Raw genomic sequence first — 22,357 nt, forward strand, 5'->3', positions numbered from 1 at the left:
AATGTAATTAATATGCACAATATAAACTTTTAGATGTTTAAATTGATTTTGGCGCAGATCTTGATAAAGGTCACCGTGAACTAGCATGCTCTAAAACAGGGGTCTCAAACTCAATTTACCTGGGGGCCACCGGAGATAGGTTCTGGGTGAAGCCGGGCCGCATTAGGTTTTCAAAAAAAAAAAAAAAAGCCCAAAACGCATTTATTAAAAACTGGGGGGAAAAAAAACTATCTTCAATGCTTTTGCTTCTGCTATACCCTACACTTTTTCAGTACCTTGGTTCCGGTTTTCCACACCAAAATATCTGATAAAACTGTTCCACTGTTCTCAAATATCTTAATTTTTATTTTTCTATACACAAAATAAGATAAAAAAAATACAAAAATTAAGAATAAAGACAATAAATAAATAAATCAGTAATAAATAAGTAAAATAATAATAAAAACATAAGAAGCCACATACAGTTGGTAGAGAAATTATTTTTTTCAGATTCAAATGTACAGTATTAACAGTTATTTAACCTTTAACATGAACATTAATGAAACTTCATAATTTGACCCAATTAGCAAGTTAGCATCGTACTCAGTTCCATCTGGTAGCAGCATCATAACTTTAACATGTTTGATGAGATGCTTTTTCTTGACGTGTATTTTCCGTTTTATTCCAAATCATTTCCTGCATTTATTTGTACCCTAGCGTCAGAAGCCTTTAGCTTCATTGCTAATCCAAAGCAAAACAGGGCAGGGTAACAGTATGGGCGGGGCAAAATCATGTTAATTGTGTCCGGTGTACACACAGCTTTAAGCTGTCATTTCAACATTAAACTTTGGTATCAAGGCGGGGGGCCTCAAACTAGCGTCTTGCGGGCTGCATTTGGCCCGCGGGCTGCGAGTTTGAGACCGATGCTCTAAAATCTAAAACGAGAGATTCTTACCTCCAGCACGAGCCACAACTGATCGCCGCATTTGACATCCTTCTTGTAATACATCCCGTAGAACTTGACCACATTGGAGTGGTCCGAGAGAGCCTTAAGGATGTTGTACTCTGCCTCGATCTCTTCGTCAATATCCTGCAAAAGAACAATAAAGTTGAAAAGGACTTTTTTTTTTTTTTGGGTCCAATATTTGCCACGTCACACTCACGTGAATAGGATCCAGTATCTTCACTGCTGCTTTACTTCCGTCCACTTTGTTGAGCACCTTGTAGACTTTTCCGTAGGTCCCCTTCCCGATCGTCTCGATGATCTCCCAGGTGTCGGTGGGATCGGGAAAGTTGTCAAAGACTATTGATTTCCCAGACTGTGGAAACATTTTGAGGAGCGTTCTCCTGCGGAAAAATGTAAAAGTATTCTTAATCAGTGACGTGTTGTGCTGTTCATGGCTGGTGAGGCAAAAATTGATTTAAAATTCAATTTCATATAGACATGTAAAAATATTTGTGGACTTATATTTCATCTGTATATGAAGTACATGCATACTAGGCCACTAACTATGACCCAAGTGAGGAGAAGTGCTATCCTTCTCTCTGAGAATCAAACCCAGGTCTTCCCAATCTTGTGACTATGTTGCCAACATGCTAACCACTCATATTCATTCATTCATTATCCACCGCTTTTCCTCATGAGGGTTGCAGGGGTGCTGGAGCCTATCCCAGCTGTCTTCATGCGAGAGGCGGGGTACACTCTGGACTGGTCGCCAGCCAATCACAGGGCACATATAGACAAACAACCATTCACACTCACATTCATACCTATGGACAATTTGGAGTCGCCAATTAACCTAGCATGTTTTTGGAATGTGGGAGGAAACATTCCTTAACATTCATGAAACTTTCAGACCGTTTTAGTATAGTAAATACATCTGCATCTTATACTTTTGATGATGTGTGTCTTTATTTGAGGAGCCCAGAGAGGGGCTAACGTCATTGCAGCACCCCAATGAATGTGTTGCTCAGATGCAATACAGTATGGGAAAACTTTTAAGTTGTTTTTTTAAATATTCATATTGGTACATGTTTGTATATTTGAGTGTGAAGTTGCTGTATGATGACTTTAGTGACTGCTATATTCATTCATTCATTTTCTACCGCTTTTTCCTCACGAGGGTCGCGGGGGGTGCTGGAGCCTATCCCAGCTGTCTTCGGGCGAGAGGCGGGGTACACCCTGGACTGGTCGCCAGCCAATCACAGGGCACATATAGACAAACAACCATTCACACTCACATTCATACCTATGGACAATTTGGAGTCGCTAATTAACCTAGCATGTTTTTGGAATGTGGGAGGAAACCCATGCCAACCCAACATGCAAACTCCACACAGAGATGGCTGAAAGTGGAATTGATCAGGTCCCCTAAACACTCAGCACAGCCCTTCTACAGCATTTAACATTTTTCTGTATTTTATAGTCCGACTGGCAACAATAATGATGGCACACGAAAAGGCATTGCACGGTCTGCAGAAGGTCATGTTGTATAATAAATGTTTTTGCAAGCATTACATTGGCAATGAGTTGACAAACAGAAATCCCCATTCAACTGAGGGGAATGCATTCAGACTGCAGGCTTAGCTCCACTCATTTAAGCTAACAGACATTCCTGCCCAGTATTTGAACTATTATTTTTCATGCCACCCCTGACTGCATGTGAGTGTTATTAACCAACCACATTGACACAAGCTAACAAGATATGGAGCAGAACAAATGAATAGTAAAGTTGTCCTTGCATGTTCTCATGCTGGTGTGTTTGGGAATTAACCTGGAAGCACATCGGCCGTGAATAGCGGGATAATCCCCAAGCAGCGGCACAGTTGGGGGTTGGCGTAGGAGGTTTTGGGGGTGACACGATTCCATGTTTTTATGTTATCATTCTAAAAAGCACAAGAGTGCAAACATCAAATTCTATACTCTACTCTAGGATACTGATGAGGTCAACGTCATTAAAGCGAGCAGCCAATGCTTATGAGATGGAATAGGATCTCCATGATGCATTCAGGCTCATTGATTACTGTTCATTTGCTGGCTGTTGTCACTTTATCACAGACATAAGTGAGACAATTCAAATCAAGGACACCTAAAGCTGCATGTAAGTCCTCAACTCAGCTACAAAGCCATAAAATGAAGAGTAGCACTTACATTGTTCTCTACATAGGACCTTTCCGACAAACAGCGAGTCCATTCCTGATTTGACGGCCCGTCCGGGAGTGTGAGTTAAACTGACTCCCAAGGCCACTATTGGGAAAAGAAAAAAAAAAAAAAAAAAAGCAGCACTGGGGCTGCTTTCTGGAGCCGCGGCTGGGATTAGCGGGAATTAGCCACTGTTGCAGCATGAGCCTTTCCTCATATAGACGACCATTCATTCCCATGGGAAAGCTGGTTAGGGAGGCTCACTGTAGCACAGGTTTTAGGCAACGTTTTATACTAAATAAACTATTTGATGAGCGTGTTGACTTTCGAGTGAGGCCCGCAAATTTGGCATTCTGCTGGAATTTAGGAGGCGGAGCAAGACACAGTGAGAATGACATAATTTTTACTTAGCAGAGAATCTGATCGGCCAGCAATTAGACACCTTTTGGTGCAGGCGCATGTTCAATTATGTATCATTGTCGTGTGCATGCGACAGCTGCTGTGAGACACATGAAACCGAAGGACACCTCCACTATTCCAAAGGATTTGTGTGTGTGTGTATTGTTATCTCACCTAGTCTGGCCGTCACTTTCGGTTAGTAGTTGCTATGTGGCGTGCACCCGGCCTACGTACAGAACAAGTGCACAAATAATGAGCAGCACGTATCACCAGGGGGGAATCCACTTAGCAGCGACAGGATGTACTTTATATAAAGTGTCTAATACTAAATTACATCCAAAGGATTTCTCTGATGAACTCAACTTTTTTCCACCGCAGGCCGCATACCAACAATTGAGGGATGACCTGACAACCTGACAAACTTGTGGAAATAGTTGAAGTGTGAAATAAAACTCAAGAAAGTTGAATAACGTCCTCTGCGATACAAGTTTTCGGACAGCGTTTTTTTTTTCTTTTTTCTGCATATTCGAAAACACAACTTAATTCACGATTCAAGAAATATTAAATGTAGCACGGAAAATGAGCAAAAATAAATAAAAGATTAATTCAGATTAATCACAGGTTTATAATTAATCGTGAGTAATCAGCATATCACATGCCCATTTTTTATGTATTTTCTTGAAAGAAAGATCAATAATGACATGGTAGGATTAACTTTGATACAAGGAGCTAAAACATAGAAGTAGTCGCAGTAGTTGAAGTGTGAAATAAAACTCAAGAAAAAAGTTTTTTTCGGATTGCAGGTTTGTTTTCTGTATATTCGAAAACACAACTTAATTCACTATTCATGAAATATGTTAAAAGTAGCACTGACAAGGAGTATTTTAATTTAATTAAGATTAATCACAGGTTTATAATTAATCATGATTAATCACTATATCACACATGGCCATTTTTTAATGTATTTTCTTGAAAGAAAGATCAACAATGACAGGGTAGGATTAACTGATACATTTTTGCATTAAAAAGAAGATAAAACATTAAAAGTAGCACTGACAATGAGCTTTTAATCTGATTAATTCAGATTAATCAACTGTTTATGATTAATCACCATATTACACATGCCCATTTTTTGTGTATTTTCCTGAAAGAAAGATCAATAATGACAGGGTAGGATTAACTTATGTAAATTAAGTGGTTTCTTTCATATCTGAATATTTTAAGTCAGATTTTAATTGTGTTAGTATGAGCAATATATTCAATTCAACTGCAGAAATAATCGCATAGCTACAGATTTTTTTAAATATAATTCTGGTTTTGGAGGAGCGTGTAAGCAACAGAAAACGAATACGCTTACCTTTGACGACTGGTGAAAGAAGCTGCAAAGAAAGGCTGAAGCAGCGGCTTTGCACACAAGGCGTCGCATTTGCATCATTCAAATCGACAAGGAATCAAACTTACACTTAAGACATGCATTTACATGGTCAAGATGAGCACACCGGATGACCCACCCTCCGGCGTTGCACCTTGCGCAGGAAGACAGAGGAGCACCACAGGGCACAGCACAGCAGTTTGAGTCACTGCTTTCATTTTTTAAAAAGGAAGTCCGATGGCATCCGAACTTTTAGACAGGTGAGAAGAGGCGGCGGCGTTGGTGGTGGTGAGGGGGAAGGAAGTCAGGAGGAGCAGCAGGCCGTGACCTCACGCAGCCGTCTCCTGTTACAGAAGCAGAGGTCACACACTTTTAGATAATCCTTCCAAGCACAAAACTACTGTATGTATCTGATGTAGGTGCTACTAAATGTACTATACACTGTAGTACTACAATTACATTATCTTTGCCCATGATGAGTTTATTACAACTTTTTATCTTAATATTTTCACTTTATTCTTAGAAAATTACACTTATTTCCATTTCTGATGTGTTTCCTCATTAACTATTTCAACATTATGATATTTTGAAAAATACTACTTCATTCTGTTTGGTTTCTCATAGTACTACATCTTAAAAAAAGTAAAACACAGAGAGTGAGACTGCACGGCTCCTCCCCCCTCCACAGTGAATGGCCGCCGGCGAGGCCTCGTCAAGCACGACCTCCGCCAGGCAAGCTCATTTCCTGCTCCATCGCCTCACAGATGACTCCCAGGAGCCGCACTCTGATGGTCCTAACAGCCGTGTGATTGGGGTGGGCAGGGGTCCAAGCAGTCCAACAGTCGCACCCCCGTCCCTGTACACAATAATAATAATAATAACAACATGAGCAATAATAACATAGCACCTTCCATCATAATAGGACCTTTCCTGGTATTTTTAGATCCTGTTGTGTGAAAGTTGACACTCTTTCCCGCCTCATTATGCTAATTGAACACTCCTGATGGAAATAGCGTCCATCACTCAGCCAGTCCACACTGAAATATCTCAACATCTGCTCCCTGGCATCCCTTTAGAGCCATCTGAGTAGTGGAGCACCACCATCAGCTGACCTTTGGTAACCTACACCATTGGTGACTGTGCGGAATATTTTAACCATATCTGCTTTTCATTACAAATCAAAAAAATTGTAATCGAGTGGTTAGCACGCAGACCTCACAGCTAGGAGACAAGGGTTCAATTCCACCCTCGGCCATCCCTGTGTGGAGTTTGCATGTTCTCCCCGTGAATGCGTGGGTTTTCTCCGGGTACTCCGTTTTCCTCCCACATTCCAAAAACATGCTAGGTTAATTAGCGACTCCAAATTGTCCATAGGTATGAATGCGAGTGTGAATGGTTGTTTGTCTATATGTTCCCTGTGATTGTGTATAACAGTATAGTGTATAAAAATATTGCATATAATATAACAATATAAGTCATCATACAGCAACTTCACACTCAAATATACAAACATGTACCAATATGAATATAAAACAAAAAAACAACAACTCCTTAAGTTTTCCCATACTGTATTGCATCTGAGCAACGCATTCATTGGGGTGCTGCAATGACGTTAGCCCCTCTCTGGGCTCCTCAAAATAAAGATACACATCATCAAAAGTATCACATGCAGATGTATTTACTACACTAAAACGGTCTGAAAGTTTAATGAATGTTAAGGAATGTTTTCTCCCACATTCCAAAAACATGCTAGGTTAATTGTCGACTCCAAATTGTCCATAGGTATGAATGTGAGTGTGAATGGTTGTTTGTCTATGTATATGTGCCTTGTGATTGGCTGGCGACCAGTCCAGGGTGTACCCCGCCTCTTGCCCAAAGATAGCTGGGATAGGCTCCAGCACCCCCTGGTGAAAATGAATGATTTTTGTTTTTTCTACATTCTTTTTTTTGTCTCAGTTAAAATAAATATACGCATACAAAGGATGCTCTGTTGATGTAAACCCACTGAGGAACGAATAAAGGCATATCTTATCATATTTACATCGCTGTGTAGTGTAGGTATATATTTTTTATATATTTCAAGCCCCCCTCTCTCCTGCTGTTCTATATTAATGCGAGAAATTACACAAAAGCAGAAAAAGCGCCAGTGGAAGGTATGAAATATCAGATGAGACACCTCTGGGCTAAAACGTGTGACGCCTCAGATAATCCGCTAACAGGCTTAATTTCCCTGACAGGTAACCTACATACTGCTCATCGTCTATGACTGCCACTACATTTATCAACACTATTATTTTCTATGCAAAGAAAAGGTATTTCTGTGAGTGGCTCAGCAGGACAAGGTCTCCTTAAGTCACTGCAACCATTCATGAGGAGGCTTGATTGACTGATTGATAAAAGAATCGATTTGCAGCTTGCTCTTTTGTGTGAATGCTAAATCAATATTATCCAGCATCACATTAAAAACAGGACACCCGCAATGTCGACCCTACACTCCGCCGTGCTGATTTTTGCCATGTAGCTGCAAGGCCACTGATGGCAGGGGGGCCCATTGTGGTCGAGGTCATGCGGCGTGAACGAATGGAGTCCACGTCTGGCCTCGCTATTGTGTGGAGGCAGCGGGCCGTGACTCCACTCCCAGCTGTGGGATGAAGCCCATCACCAGCCTCTTGAATGACGATGGGATGGTGCCGCCAATGAAAGGATCATTAGGGTAATATTGGAGATAAATACATCCATGAAATGCCATTTTGGTGAGCTTTGTGGGCTTGAGAATGCATTTTTGGCTACCATTGCATGCTCAAGACATCCTTTAACAGCTTGACTATACATGTGGAACAGAATAGGAGTGTGCGGGGGGCACTTTAACACTTTGCGCTTTTTGCTTGCTTTGTTATTGTGACGTTTTGCTCTATTTTTCACATTGTTTGTTTGTCTTTGGTTCGATTTTATTTCTCCAATGTGAAAAACAAGTGGCCCCCAAGCCGTACTTTGGACATCCCTGCTCTAGAAAGTGCAATAAATATCTTTTCATTGTTATTTAATCACTGTATACCTGTTAGCTGGACCTTCTGAGGCACTCAAGGCGTACCTTACACAGAAAAAAACTATTAAAATTTATTTTAAAATGGGCTTTTCAGTTCCAAAGTAAGTGATAAGAATATTATTATAATTTATTTAGAACCACACATACACACACAATAAAGACGTTGTGATTGTCGAAATGTCCATGAATGCATCTCGCTGTCTGTCTCGTGACAATGAGGAAGTGTCGTTGTAATAATGAATGGACTAGAGACGTTATTTGCTGTTGGACATGGGACTGCTGTTGACTTGTTCGCGTCAGAATAACACAAAATGAGGAAAATACGAGGAGGAAGCGGAAGTACGGCACCCGGAATCACCAATTACTCAAAACTGAGTCCACTCTAATAAACAAAACACAAACTAACTACAGTCGACGCCGAATATTCCTGACAGGGTATAACACCTTGAACCCACCACCGTATCATTCGTCTCAATGGTGGAAAGTTCGCCAACCATTTATAAAATTAATTATAAAAACATTTCCCCTTTGCAATTAATTAACATTTAGCATAATATGGGTCACAGGCAGAGAAATCCTTCTAGTTTCCTTCTAATCTGACACAATCCCTCTTGTTGGATATGGAGGAAGGACAATCAGGCTTATCGTGTTACACAAAGGGTGTTAAACACTCAAAAGATCACAACACAATGTTACAAAGCCAAACTGTTTAAAGTGGTTTAAAAGCAGACAGGACAATTAAAGTGAATACTTACAAATTCATGGCTGTGTAGTTCAGCAAATGAATGCGAAAATAAGGTTTGTTTTATTAACTCCAACAAACACGGTGATAAACGAACTCCATTAATAATGACTTACAGGGTTCAGGTGTATCGTTGACACCAAAAAAAGGAGGGAAAGTCAAAACCCCGGAAGTAGAATAACACGTGAGGCGAGGATGACGCAACAAAACAGGAAATGGATGACAATGAATCAGCAACAGTCGTTAATTAATACAGTATGCTAATCAAGCTAGATGTATGAATTAATGTTTATGAGGTATATACCATTATAGTTACTCAAAATATTATAATACCATCTTGAATATTACACATATTGTTAAATGAATAATTATTTTTGTAAAGGGAGAATGTTTATAATCACATGAAGATTGTAAGCTAGTCTACATAATATAAAATAAAAAAACAGGGTTCAGGTGTATTGTTGACACCAAAAAAAGGAGGGAAAGTCAAAACCCCGGAAGTAGAGTAACACGTGAGGCAAGGATGACGCAACAAAACAGGAAATGGATGACAATGAATCAGCAACAGTCGTTAATACAGTATGCTAATCAAGCTGGATGTATGAATTAATGTTTATAAGTTATATTTATATATATATATCATTATAGTTACTCAAAATATTAGAATACTATCTTGAATATTACACATATTGTTAAATGAATAATGCTTATTTTTGTAAAGGGAGAGTGTTTATAATCACATGAAGATTGTAAGCTAGGCTACATAATGAATAAATAAATAAATGTGCTAGTCACATACCTATATTTTTAGAACTTTTTTATATAAACATTTATATATTATATATATATATATATATATATATATATATATATATATATATATATATATATATATATATATATATATATATATATATATATATATATATATATATATATATATATATATATATATATATATATATATATATATATATATATAAAATATTGGAATGACTGTGTACTGGCGTCACTACATAAGGAACCAGTAGCATTCATGCTTGGTCTATACGTCAGACATGTTCCACACTCACTCACTCACCTCCTTTGTGTCCCAAAATGGTGCACAAGGGAGGGGCGAGTCTAATGTAAGGGATGTTTTATTTTGGAAGCTTGTGTCAAAAACAATACACAATGTGACCCCCCCATTCCTCTTTTTTACCACCAGGCTGGGGGCTAAAAACAAGTCTGGTTTAATCCTGAGGTGCATGTTTTGCCTCACGCTATAATACAGATGCACTCACCCATATTTACAGCCTCATCAGTCAAGCCGCCATCTTGTTTCTCCAGGCCTCCCCACACACCTCCACTGTGGCTTTATCACCACAATTTTACCAAAGGAGGCTTCAATTTTTTTTTTATCATGTTTGCTGGTTTCCCGTGGAATACATTACGGCCCCACACGCCATTTTCCTTTTCACCGTGGTTACCCAGCAGCTAACCCCCCCACTATCCTATGATAAGTTGTTATCAGTGTCAGCCAGATGGAGCGTAAGCGCCACCTCCGGACTTGCTGCTCTCAGATTAGCATCGCCACTCTCTCCTGTGTTATAATTACCAAGATAAGTCTGTTTAATGAGGATTATTTCCCCGCTTTGATTTATTCCTCCGCTGACGACAACACCTCCACGCCTAGACGGGTAGCGGATGCGTGCTCCAAGGGCGGTTCATAACGATATATAGCAAAGGCTCCTTGCTGTCCAACTGAAATGAGAAAGCAGTGAGAATAGCGCACACGCCACCTCAATTCTACCAGAGGGGGGTTTAAAAAAAAATACCCACAATGCACCACTTGATGCTTTTGTACAGAGGTGACCCACTTTTGGGGCGGGGAGGGGGTTATTTTTAAGCTCTCTGCAGACAAGGTCAATGCTAAGGTGAAGAGGCGCTGTGTAGTGTTTTATAAAGAATAACTGCTTGAACTAATAAAATGGAGGAATGAGCCAATGTGCTACTAAGTAACTGTTGCATGAGGTATTTCATGCATATATAATCTAAATACTGTATGGGATTTTTATGGGATTTTTCAAAGTATTAAGAAAAACCAACAGTTCAAGTCGGAGCTGTGTTGCACCATGACAAGCCTACTAATCTTTTATGTAACAAGATAACGACTAACCCTATGCTTGCACCACCCAGAGGCCTGATTGGACTCCAATGTGTCTGTGGAGGGGGTCCAGATGCTCTTTTTGCCAAGTAGGAGTCTGGACTGTGTGTCCAACACCTGCAGTCACAAAATGGCAGCTGGCCTCAGATCAGTTATGAGTGAAAAGAGTCCAGCTTCCTGTCGCCTCGGTACAAGGTGAAGTGTATCACCTAAAAAGAAGAAGAAAAAAAAAAAAAGCACAGTTGCGTCTTCTCATGCATTTCAGCCCCCCCGACGACACGCTCTTCTTAGGACCAGCATGCACCTGTCCCCTCTGGCCAGGCATCCTCGCCGCCCACCATCACGACTGATGCTGCTGAGATGGAGAATGAGATGAGACATGACGGAATGGGTTCACGTCAAATGGGGGTGGGGGTGGTTATTGGGGTGCGTGGGCTTGTTCAAATAGCTGTGTGTGTGTGTGTGTGGGAGGGGGGGGGGGGGGTTAAGTTGAATCTGTGTAAAAATAAAAACAAAAAAAACAACAAACAGCAGGGAAGTTATTAATAAAGAATGTCACCCAAGCACCCTCCACCAGATAGAAAACCTCACATTAATGTGTTTTATTAATAAGTTTCATTTATATAGTTTGTAAAGAAAAAAACATCTACGAATACAGACAAAGAAACAACATGAAATCCACCATCTTGGCCAGAGGGCCAAAGAGTAGCATTGTGTTATTGTGTATGCACCGCCATCTGCTGGCCATGTCACGTACTACACCGGGCTTCAATATTGGAAAACAAAGTGAAATGCGCGGGTATTAAATAGCAGTACTTCGAGGTATATAATGCAATTATGATGACTAAATAGTATCACCCTATCAAAATGCTTTCTGTGACTCCCCCGAGTGGTGGGAGGTGAGAATGCAACAACCTGGACCTTTTCCCCGAGATGGGCAGCAGCTGACCGTTGGCCTTCATGTGGTCGATCCTGCGCGAGAGTTCGGCGTCGCTGTCGATGGCCAGCGTGCACCTTTGAGCGTAGCTCACCAATGTTTCCTCGCCGGGGCGAAACGTGCCCACCAGCGGCGCCACGTCCTTGCCGGCCAGGTGGAGCTCGGCGATGGAGGCCGTGTTGGCGATGGTGTTGCGGTCGATGCAGAGGTGGCGAAAGGCTTCGCTCATGCTCTTCTTTTTGATGAAAGCGGAGAGCACCTGCTTGTAGCGGTGGATGACGTACTGCACCCCGGTGGCTGGAGGGGGGGAACACCGCAGGAAATGTCATTAATGGTGGTATGTTAGTTCATTTGTAATGGTACCAATGGAATAATGCTACATGTGCATTTTTTAAAATTATTTTTACATTTTTTTTTATTATTTAAAAAAATATTTAAACAATTATTTTAAAAAAAATTATAAAAAAATTATAAAAATAATTATTTTAAAAAACATTTTAAAAATTATTTTAAAAAATATTTTAAAAAATATTTTAAAAAATATTTTAAAAAATATTTTAAAAAATATTTTAAAAATTATTTTTAAAATTATTTATTTTTTTAAATTATTTTATTTAAAAAATGTATTTTTTTAATTTTTAGAATGCTACATGTGCTACAATGCTACATTTCATCCTCGACGGAGGTCTTCTTACCTCTCTTTCTACAGTAGTCTTTGCCTTTCTTGGACCTCTTCTTCTCCTTATGGTGCTTCTTTCTTCTGAGCTCACTGGAAGCTGCAGACATGACGGATGAGTCCGATGCTTCGGACCCGCTATCGCCGCTGGCAGAAGAATTTGAGGACGCTCTGTCTCTTTTTCGAGATTTAGCCTCTGGGTGAGCTCCTTTGTTGGCCTTTGACACTGTGTAGAGAATGACTAGAATTAGAACAGCTACCAAGGGTGAATGTGACACCTGAACTCAACTGACCTTCTGTGGCGGGACCAGGTGATGCAAAGGAGCGACTTCTAGTCAGGTTCTCAATTTGACTCCGTAGGAACTTGCGGTCCTGCATCAGATCTTCCACCTGGCGCTCCAAGGCGGCGATACGTTCTTGTTTACTCTCCAGCATGCACTGCAACCTGGTCATAGTCAGCAGGACCTTCGGAGGCAAGCTCTCAAGGTGAGAAGAAGCTGGTTGGATAAGAAGATGATTAGAACATACCGGACCATAGCAGTGTACAATGTAAGGAACATAAGCATTCACTTGACATGGCGCTGCTGGGCGTATTGTCTTGAACCACATCTGCTGAGGTCGCAGCTTGGAAGCTCTCCCATTTGATGATACGGACGTCATCGTGCTCCTGCTTCAGCCAGGATGGCGAGCCGAGTCTGTCATTGCTCCTTCTCGCACAACTTGAATCGATCTCCACGCAGGGCGAATAACCTGACACTTCCTGCTGCCACAAGGACGACATCTCCTGAATTCATAAAAATAATGTTAGCAAAAATAAAGTTACTAGTGTACACATCATGGCTAAATTCACAGTCAAATTAATACAATTCTAAATATTACAAAAAACATTCAACACCAACAATTACTCTTATATGCATTAGGAAGGTACTGGCTCTCTCTAGAGGACTAAAGCAGTATTGCAAGACACAATTGACTATTCATTCGTTCATTTTCTACCGCTTATCCTCTATTAAACGACTAATTCTACCTTTAATTTGTTAAATTATTCATGTTAATACAAGTCATTACTTCACACACTGTTCGTACTTAATGTAAACATACCCTAGTGGTGCATTAAAGGGTCTACGTTGAACATAAATATGTGATTCTGAAACAGGAAGTGGGGCTGTCTTCCCCCACCTTCATGTTACCATGGAGACCATGATGGATTTAATCTATTAATAATAATCCAGCGACAGACCATCGTTTACGGTCGAAATAATGTATTTTACAGTTCCACGAATATGTATTAAGCAGCGCTTGCTGGTAAACAAAGCGTCCACCACCTTACTGCGGTGTCTGTAATTAACGTTAGCTTTCATGCACCAAAATGGATGCTAATGACCACTGGTGCCGTTAATTGCCGGCAAAGACGACACAAAAGAAGCCTCGAAACGACGAAAAACACGCATCTCGACCTACCTTGAAGAGATGAAAAGCTGGTCACGATGTTTGAGCGTGTCAATCAGGGTGGAATGTCACGGTTTTTTCCACTAATATACACAACAAGAAAATGAGACTCACATAGGCATGGCGGAGTAGGCGGGGCCTCGGAGCAAGAGAGCGAGCGTGATAATCGAATGGGATGTTGCCTTCAGGTTAAATAAGGAAAATCGTACTTTCCAATATGTAAACGGAGCTTTGAAGGTAATCACAAGGGAAAAAAAGGGGGAAATATGCGTGACATAACTTTATTTAATGCTACATTTGCTTAGCTATACCAAGGCATACAATATTTTAACTCTTAAGCTAATATTAGTGCTGATACGATCATCACACGATTGCATTAGTTGTATTTGAACACACCGCAGCTGCCACGGACACATACATGTTCAAATGTTACACAATGAGCTGGCCTATATTATTCATATACTATTAATAACATTAATTTAATACTCTAGCTGTTAGTCATAGGATATAAAAATATAATATAAAGTGAGGTGTAGTTGTGTTTGTCAAGTGTTTCTACGTGTATTATTGGACAGGAAAAAAAAAACATTCTGTAAATCAATACACAGAAATTATGTTCAATTTACTTTGCGTACGCGAACCATGTCACTGGCCCAATGTTGAGTAAATCTCCAGTTTGTCCAGTTTTGATTCAAGTATTATTTTTTTAAAAAAGCAGCATTTGATTATATCATATTATATTATATTATAGTATCAGGTTATTTTGCTGCTTAAGTGGCAGTTTGTTGTGTACCTTCAGGTCTTTTAGGCTTAATAAACCGGTTAAAATGGATAAAAACTGGATAAACTGGGATGTCCAGCAACATTTGAGCTCCTTCAAGCCACAAGGAGTGATTACTGTTTATAATCAACAACAGCGGAGACACAAGTAGTCGAATAATACAAACACATCGGTAGATCAGTGTATGTTGCAGTAGTACACAAAAAAAAGGTCATGGATGTAAAATGGAGGCAAGACACTGGCCTCCAGATGACGGACAGAAGTCAACACAGTGAAAGAACTGACCTTTGACCTTTGTCACACTGGCCATCGTCGGGAGTTGTCTGCGATTGTTATTGTGCTGCATCCAACTCTCTCATACGTCCATGCCTTTAAACTCCCTTACAGTAAAATCACAGTCCTTAAAGTCACCACCCGGCTCCCTAAAATGGTTAAAAAACTGACGTGGGATCAGTTGGTTAGTAGCTACAGATTTTCAGTGTCGGGGTCAGAGGTTAAAAAAAAAAAGAACACAACACAGTAACCTAACATCACATGGTGTGCGGCGGCGGTGAAGCGTCCTCAGTGGCAGATGGCCAACAGGAGGCGCTTGAAGTCGCCGCTGCACTCGCCCTTCAGCGCGTCTTTCAGGGACACGTCGTACTTCTCCAGGTAGAGGTCTTTGATGGTCTCCAGGTCATACTGTTGATAAAGGCAATACAGTACTGAATGTTTCACTATAGGCTTCTTTAATTGGAAATAGCTGACATAAACGCAACACATAGTAGTATCAACTTACCTGTAGACATTAGAAAGGCAAACTGGCTAAAATTTGAAGGAATTTCATCGTAATAATCAATTATTATTATAATTATTTTTGCTATATTATTACTACTACTGTTATGATTCTTATTATTTTTACCATTGCAATATTTATGATTTGTTATAGAATAAAAATAGCTTCCAATGTGGGTATTATTATAAATATTATAATAAAATTAGAATATTATGACATAAAAAAATAAAAACTTTTATTTAATTAATTTAAAATAATATTCCAATGATTGTATTATTGATATGATTATTATTATTATTGCAATCTTTATGATTTGTTATAGAATAAAAATTGCTTCCAATGTGGGTATGATTATAAATATTATAATAAAATTATAATATTATGACATAAAAAATAAAAACTTGTATTTAATTAATTTAAAATAATATTCCAATGATTGTATTATTATTATTATTATTATTATAATCTTTATGATTTGTTATAGAATAGAAATAGCTTCCAATGTGGGTATTATTATAAATATTTTAATAAAATTAGAATATTATGACTTAATAATAATAATCATACAATCATTATTTTAAATTAATTAAATACAAGTTTTTATTTTTTATTATTATTATTATTATGCACATTATCGTAATTAATATTAGAATATTTCACAAGTTAATTTTTACCATTTAACTATGACATATTATAATAATCTTTTATGAAAATGTATAAAAATATATACAAATACTTTTAATATTTTCACTATAATATTAAATAATTTCAAAAATATTTTCAATCATTCCAAACATTAAATAAAAATATATTTGTACATTTATATATAATTACTTCATATTATTATGGTGATTATTATATAATGATTTACACAATATACAATACTTTTTACTTTGATAGAGGCAGTATTACCTCAGAGCGGACCACAATAATGCGAATGAGCGTGTCCTCATCAGTCCCCGCCCCCTTCATGGCATCGTGAAGACGTCTGGCAAAGTACAGCTGCGGGTTCTTGGCGACTCTCACTATCAGCGTCGAAAAGAAGGATGTTCGGTGAGGTGATATCATTTCTCAACACAAGCCACCTGTTCATTAAACCCACCGAGAGCGACGTAGCATCTCTTTAAGGTGCCTGAAGTCTCGCTCTCGATGGCGTCCAGAATTTCGGTGCCAGACAACTGCGGGGATTTAAAAGAAGTCAGGAAGTGGACACTGATCTTTAACATTAGAACTCACCTGCTCGTACACCTTGAAGGTGGCCTGGAGCTGCAGGTAGTTCCTGGAGGCCAGGATGAAGCTGAAGGTGGACTCGTCGGTTCCGAATCGGCCCTCGCCAGCCTGAATTAGCATACATATAACTTACAGTGAGGCCAACAACTACATTAAGAAGACACAAAGTACCTCAAAGAGACAGGTGGCGTCCTCCTCCGCAAGAGCCTCGTCCACCTCGTAGCTTTCATCCCTGTTGCCCTGTGATACCGTCAACAAACACTAAATGCATTAGCATGAGCGCTAACAAAAACATAAGTCTAATAGCTGGAGTAAAGGATGCGTAGCGCACCTGCAGAAGAGCCATGAGCAAGTTTCGGACGTCGCCGCTAGTGTCGCCCTCGATGTCTGCTTCCAGGTCACGCTCGTGCACTGAAAATGGTAATGGTTTTATTTCATTTGAACATACATCAGATTACAATTGAATGCATCACATAATCAGTTCACAGTTCCACATGTCCAAAAGGAGTAGGAAGAAGCAAAGCTTATTAAATCCTACCCCTCCATCTGGTACTTTTACAATCAGTAACTGTTACATTTGTTCACTTCCTGCTTTCCTAATATAGAAATTAAATTAAATTAAATTAAATTAAATTAAATTAAATTAAATTAAATTAAATTAAATTAAATTAAATTAAATTAAATTAAATTAAATTAAATTAAATTAAGGGTACCATAGTAACCGTCAATATAGTGATATGTATAGCACATCATGACTGGTTCAAGACTCTTCATCCTTGTATTTAGCAAACATCAACTGCTTGTATTGTTTCTTGAATTGGCTCATCGTTGTGCATTGTTTGAGGGTCTTACTCAATCCATTCCATAGTTTGATTCCACATACTGAAATGCTATGGCTTTTTAACGTAGTCCTAGCATATAAGTGTTTCAAATTTACTTCTTCCCTGAAGAAATAAAACAAAAAGTGATGTAATCATATGACAAAATACCAATTCCCTTGTAGTATTACTACTGTAAATGCTACAATTAAGCCTCAATTCAATTCCACAATTGTAGCAGTCTGCTCCTTACTGCTGTTACAACATTGGTTCTATCTGTGTTGTGCAATAGAGTACACATGTTAATATGTAGCAACCATGCGTTATGATTAGTCAAGTATCCAGCAGCTTTATCTACCTCTGCATGCGCTTTAAAGTGTTGCCACTGAGCTGTTGCTGTGAAAGGTGTGTGTGTTTCTTTGGTTGAGCTATGTAAAGATAGCTATGTTTTTTTTTTGCACTTTTTCATGCACTCCAAATCATTATTAAAGATATGATTACCTCAGGAAAATGATGTATATTAACTGAAATGGAAGGTTAAAGTGTGATGGAATGTTTTGTGTGTGTTTAAGGTCAGCAAATAAGTCAGCTATTAAATCAACGAACAAGGAAAGGTAAATTAGTACCTTGAAAGTAGCATTCCTTAAACATGGCGACATCCTGAGGAAAAACACCCAAATAAGAATAAAGACAAGTTCGAGGCTAGGTGTAAATGTGTGTGTGACAGACCGCGTTGGTGGCGGTGCAGAGGATCTCCACCAGCACGTCCTCGTCCGTGCCCGCCCCCTTCATGGCCCTCCTCAGCTCCTTGACGGCATAAACGATGGGCGGGTCCAGCATGGCCAGAATGGCCTTCTCAAAGTTACCCGACAGCTCGCTCTTCAGGACATCGACCAGCTCCTAGCGACATATAAACCCTCAATGATGCAAATGGAGACTCTCAATATATGATACGTGTGGCATACTCACGTCGTCATATTTGTCATAATACGCCTGTTTGATTTCCTGACGTTGATCAGAGCTGCGGTTGGCTAGGATGTCGATGATGGCCTGCTCGTCGGTTCCTGTAAAGCACACAAATGTTATCCTCATCGTACTTGCGGTGGTGATTCCGAAGCGGACTTCCTCCAACTCACCCAGTCCTTTGCAGGCTTTGCGGATGGCCTTGATGTCGGCGTGGACGTCAAAATCCTCGTAGGGCACGATGGTGGGCTACAGGCGAAAACAAACATTTTGATTGTTATTTCGTTGCATTGTTTCCGGCTCATGTGGGTTTTTAAGCCTTTACACAGTGGTGCAGTGGGCAGCTCGTCAAAGCACTTGTATCCATCCTAATCGGAATCAAACCCATCCTATACAATTGAAGTGCAGTTGCTACATTACATACAGTCAACACAGACCGACACAGACGCTCTGCATTGTCATTCAAAGCATTTAGTATACAACCCATAGGGGGCGTGACTTTAATTAAATTCCATGACCATGAATGCAGCATGCTCGTCCGTGACAGGCATGAAGGGGCAGCTGGTGGATGACCACAAAGCTCCTGGGAAAGAATTCAAGGCCCCTCTTTAGTTTTAAACAAACAACAGTGTAGTGGAAAAGTGGACACTTGTGAGGATGGGAGGGCTCAGGAAGCCCATCACTCAATCCCAGAAAAAAATCAGATTTTATGCTGAAACCTTTAACAGGATTGGCAATTAAATCACTTTTTTTCAAGACTTTTGAAGCATCAATGGAGCTTTACTATATCTTCCATTACAAGACCGTGAATGCAACACGACCCCTCCCCCATGTAACGGAGCTGCGATGAATTCCGCAGGGGAGTGGCCTCCTCCCCACGGTACACCCCCCACTACCGTCCACGGTTATTGTGGAACCTAAATTACAAAACAGTGACGCGAACTACAACAAGTGAAAAGTAGCGTAAATTACGTCATGTTACGCAACCAGAAAACGTATCAAAATACACGTACTCGAAAACTGCGACATTAGCTAATCAGGTAAGAATTAAGTTAGCGTATTTGGATCGGGACTTGAAGGTGTCAAAGCTTAGACAACAGAACCCACACCGACCTGGCAGTTTCCCATGACTGGACCTCTTGAATCCGGCTAGTGGTGCTGATACTGGGGGGTTGGCTTTCTCCGGGATAGTTTTTTGCCGTCCAGTCCAGTGTCTGTGGAAGGGAGCGTGTGACGTCATCACGGACCGCTACGTCGCAGTAGTTGCACTCCCCACATTAGACCCTGTCAATTTTAACACGAAATCTAATATTACCCGTTAAAAATGTTGTGTTGTTCATTTAATGAGTATATTTTGATACTCATATAAATAATAATCATGTAAATGTGAGGATAATTGAGACACAAGAGAAAAAGAGAAACATGCAGGAACACTGCCGGCTAATGGCCAACTACATTAACTGCACTTTATTCGCTATAGAAATATAGTACTATATTCTGGAGATGTCTTTTTTAATTAAAAAATAAGAATGTAGTTGACTTAAATGTTATTTCAGCTACATTACATGGTCAAAATATTATATATACAAGGAATAAATAAATATCTAATATGTTTTAGTACGCTTGTAGTGGTGAGCTATGTGTTTTTCAGTCATGTGATTTGTTTACTTGATTAAATCAAGCCCTTTGTCTAGCGTTATCATTTTAAACTGACTTTTTTTGCTTTAATCACATCCAATTGAATAATCAATACAACCTTGTTATAAAATATATACTTATTCAGCGATACTGTTCATTTTAATGACTCCACTTACGCTCTCGTAATGCTTTTTAGTTTACATGTATTAGTTGAAACACGTAAGCATCACATTGCAACTAAAATGTCATTGAAATAATGTCGCCCTCTGGTGGCCATAAGACAAAATACAGTGAGAGTGCCTAGATATACCCACGAGAGGGCGTGCCATGTTTAGCTGCTGTTTGCTCATATCAGATTACGTTTGTTGTACTGCAAATATGATCTAATAATTAAAAATAAATAAATAAATAAATGTAAATATATCGGCCTCAATCGACCCTAATACAGGAGATGGCTCTATAGTGATGTAATATGATATTCATCACACAATTGTTTAAAATGAGGGTCAAAATATTACTCACAGTATGATGCATTAGCGTTGACAAAAACGTTGACCCTAATGAGGATAAGCGGCATAGAAAATGGATGGATGGATGGAACTCAAACCCTAACCAATAAGATATAACACATAAGTATGAACAATAATGTTAGCTTGCATTGTAGGCATGCCCATAATAATCTGACAAAACATGACAGCTCATGTATTGGACCGCCCTCGGACACACTGAAGCATAAAGTGACTTAATAGTGTTTGAATTATCTGACTTTTCCTGCACCTCGCCTCCATCCAGCAGCTACCTGCAGGCAAAGAAAACAGTTAGCATGTTGCTATAATTGGCTGATGAAGGTTGATGACGTCAAACTCTTTTTTTTTTTTTTTTTTTTTACTGAAGGAACACTTCAACAGCCAAGTGTGACTCACTGGTGTTCTGGCCTTGGGCTTTGTGCTATGTTGGTACTGTATATATACAGTATGTTTGCGTGTGTATGTGGTGACAATAGTGATTATGAGTCAAATATTACACACGGTGTACACTCGAAACAAAGTGCAGATGAGTGCCTGCTTGTCCTACACACACACACACACACACACACGCACAGCCCTTTTTGTTAGTGCAAGTCTTTAAATTCCCACACATCATCACAAATGGGCATATTAAATAAACAAAAAATGTAAATTATATATAATTATATATATATTTATATATAGATATTCTACATTTATAATAATATATAATTATATAAGAATATTATATATTATATAAATATAATATATAATATTCTATAAATATAAATTATAAAACAAAATGTTTTTAAAATTGCCCAATCCCAGTGTTAAAATGCACATTATTATTACCAAACACAGCTAATGACTTTGGTGCAAGGTAAGCGGGGTCAAAGGTCAAATACGTGCATGTTTTCGTCACTTTTGCGTCTGTTGGCTGACACACTTTTCCTGCTTATAAAACAGTAGCGTTCGAACCCTCCCACCAGGCGACCCTCGTCTTTATGAGTCAACGGCACACACACACACACACACCAAATGAAAGAGCGATGAGTCACTACCGGTGTGTGTGTGTGTGTGCCCCCGTACGCCAGCTTCAAACAGCTGAAGGCTAAAAATATGAGCAGACGTTGGCTGTACAGTAAAAGACTACAAACATGTCCGCTGTCATTTCAGTCAAGTCACACACACGCACACAACACTACAATAAATAGTTGAGAAAAATAGATGGTTAATACATATCAAAGTACTAATATTCATTCATAATTTTATAGTGGGTTACTTCCCTGAAGAAGAAGCAGACGTATCGATCTCCTGGATTCCCAAAAAGGCTCCGGTGTTGTGCCGAGTTAAGCTAACAGGAATCAATGCTAATGTCTTTAGCGTCCGCTCAGCTGACATATTTCGGAAGTAGCCTCATTATTATTTCTTATGGATTTTAAGGCTGTAACCTATACTCTTTCTAAATGTGACCACATATAGAACCTAGTGGAAGGTTTTACTGCAAAAAAGGCAAGGTTAGCCAAGCAATGTCGTACTAGCATGACAGCATGAAACAGCATCACCTGACACATAGCTAATGCTGCATTTAATACAGTCGGACATTTCGGACATCAAAGCGCAATAGTCTGAATATTAAATAAACGACGATACAAAATGTATTAATATTATGTATTAATATGAATTTGCTATACTGAATTAGGTCGTAAAAATGACAAATCTTATCGCAGTTGTCGGGTATGTTTTACATTACAGAGC

General features: G+C 39.2%; 3 protein-coding genes across 11 annotated transcripts in view; all 3 read right to left on the minus strand.

The window, feature by feature from the left end:
* The window catches only part of myo3a (myosin IIIA), a 39,512-nt gene extending 34,554 nt beyond the window's left edge, over window positions 1-4,958 (minus strand). For 2 of the 7 annotated variants that reach the window (XM_058060601.1, XM_058060598.1), the window contains exons 1-3: window positions 2,754-3,067; window positions 1,143-1,326; window positions 935-1,069 (exon numbers count right to left, since the gene is read on the minus strand). In XM_058060601.1, coding sequence (XP_057916584.1) covers window positions 935-1,069; window positions 1,143-1,326; window positions 2,754-2,848 — 414 coding nt within the window. In that variant the 5' untranslated portion in view covers window positions 2,849-3,067. Of the gene's footprint in view, window positions 1-934; window positions 1,070-1,142; window positions 1,327-2,753; window positions 3,069-3,130; window positions 3,276-3,694 lie in introns of those variants that run through there. The other 5 variants (XM_058060604.1, XM_058060603.1, XM_058060600.1 and 2 more) reach the window with 5 other exon arrangements.
* LOC131109063 (coiled-coil domain-containing protein 106-like) lies at window positions 3,691-14,030 on the minus strand. 2 transcript variants are annotated; one of them, XM_058060623.1, is made up of 7 exons: window positions 13,901-14,030; window positions 13,010-13,223; window positions 12,733-12,936; window positions 12,459-12,665; window positions 9,964-12,060; window positions 4,982-5,748; window positions 3,691-3,746 (listed from the first exon to the last, which is right to left on the minus strand). In XM_058060623.1, the coding sequence occupies exons 2-5, from the start codon at window positions 13,218-13,220 to the stop codon at window positions 11,681-11,683; spliced, it is 1,002 nt and encodes a 333-aa protein (XP_057916606.1). In that variant the 5' UTR covers window positions 13,221-13,223; window positions 13,901-14,030; the 3' UTR covers window positions 3,691-3,746; window positions 4,982-5,748; window positions 9,964-11,680. The 2 variants fall into 2 exon arrangements, with proteins under 2 accessions (XP_057916606.1, XP_057916607.1); XM_058060624.1 differs by having other exon boundaries at window positions 13,010-13,964.
* A 144-nt stretch (window positions 14,031-14,174) lies between these two features.
* anxa13 (annexin A13) lies at window positions 14,175-21,229 on the minus strand. Of its 2 annotated transcripts, none has more exons than XM_058060627.1 (12): window positions 20,616-21,229; window positions 19,569-19,739; window positions 18,629-18,704; window positions 18,462-18,556; window positions 18,222-18,389; window positions 18,119-18,152; window positions 17,006-17,085; window positions 16,846-16,914; window positions 16,681-16,782; window positions 16,547-16,622; window positions 16,357-16,469; window positions 14,175-15,350 (listed from the first exon to the last, which is right to left on the minus strand). In XM_058060627.1, exons 2-12 carry the CDS (start codon window positions 19,581-19,583, stop codon window positions 15,231-15,233), a joined length of 948 nt encoding a protein of 315 aa, XP_057916610.1. In that variant the 5' UTR covers window positions 19,584-19,739; window positions 20,616-21,229; the 3' UTR covers window positions 14,175-15,230. The 2 variants fall into 2 exon arrangements, with proteins under 2 accessions (XP_057916610.1, XP_057916608.1); XM_058060625.1 differs by having other exon boundaries at window positions 14,190-15,350; window positions 18,222-18,392; window positions 20,616-21,216.
* Between the last annotated feature and the right edge of the window lie 1,128 nt (window positions 21,230-22,357).

Source organism: Doryrhamphus excisus, chromosome 21 (genome assembly GCF_030265055.1).
Source record: "Doryrhamphus excisus isolate RoL2022-K1 chromosome 21, RoL_Dexc_1.0, whole genome shotgun sequence".
Lineage (NCBI taxonomy): Eukaryota > Metazoa > Chordata > Actinopteri > Syngnathiformes > Syngnathidae > Doryrhamphus > Doryrhamphus excisus.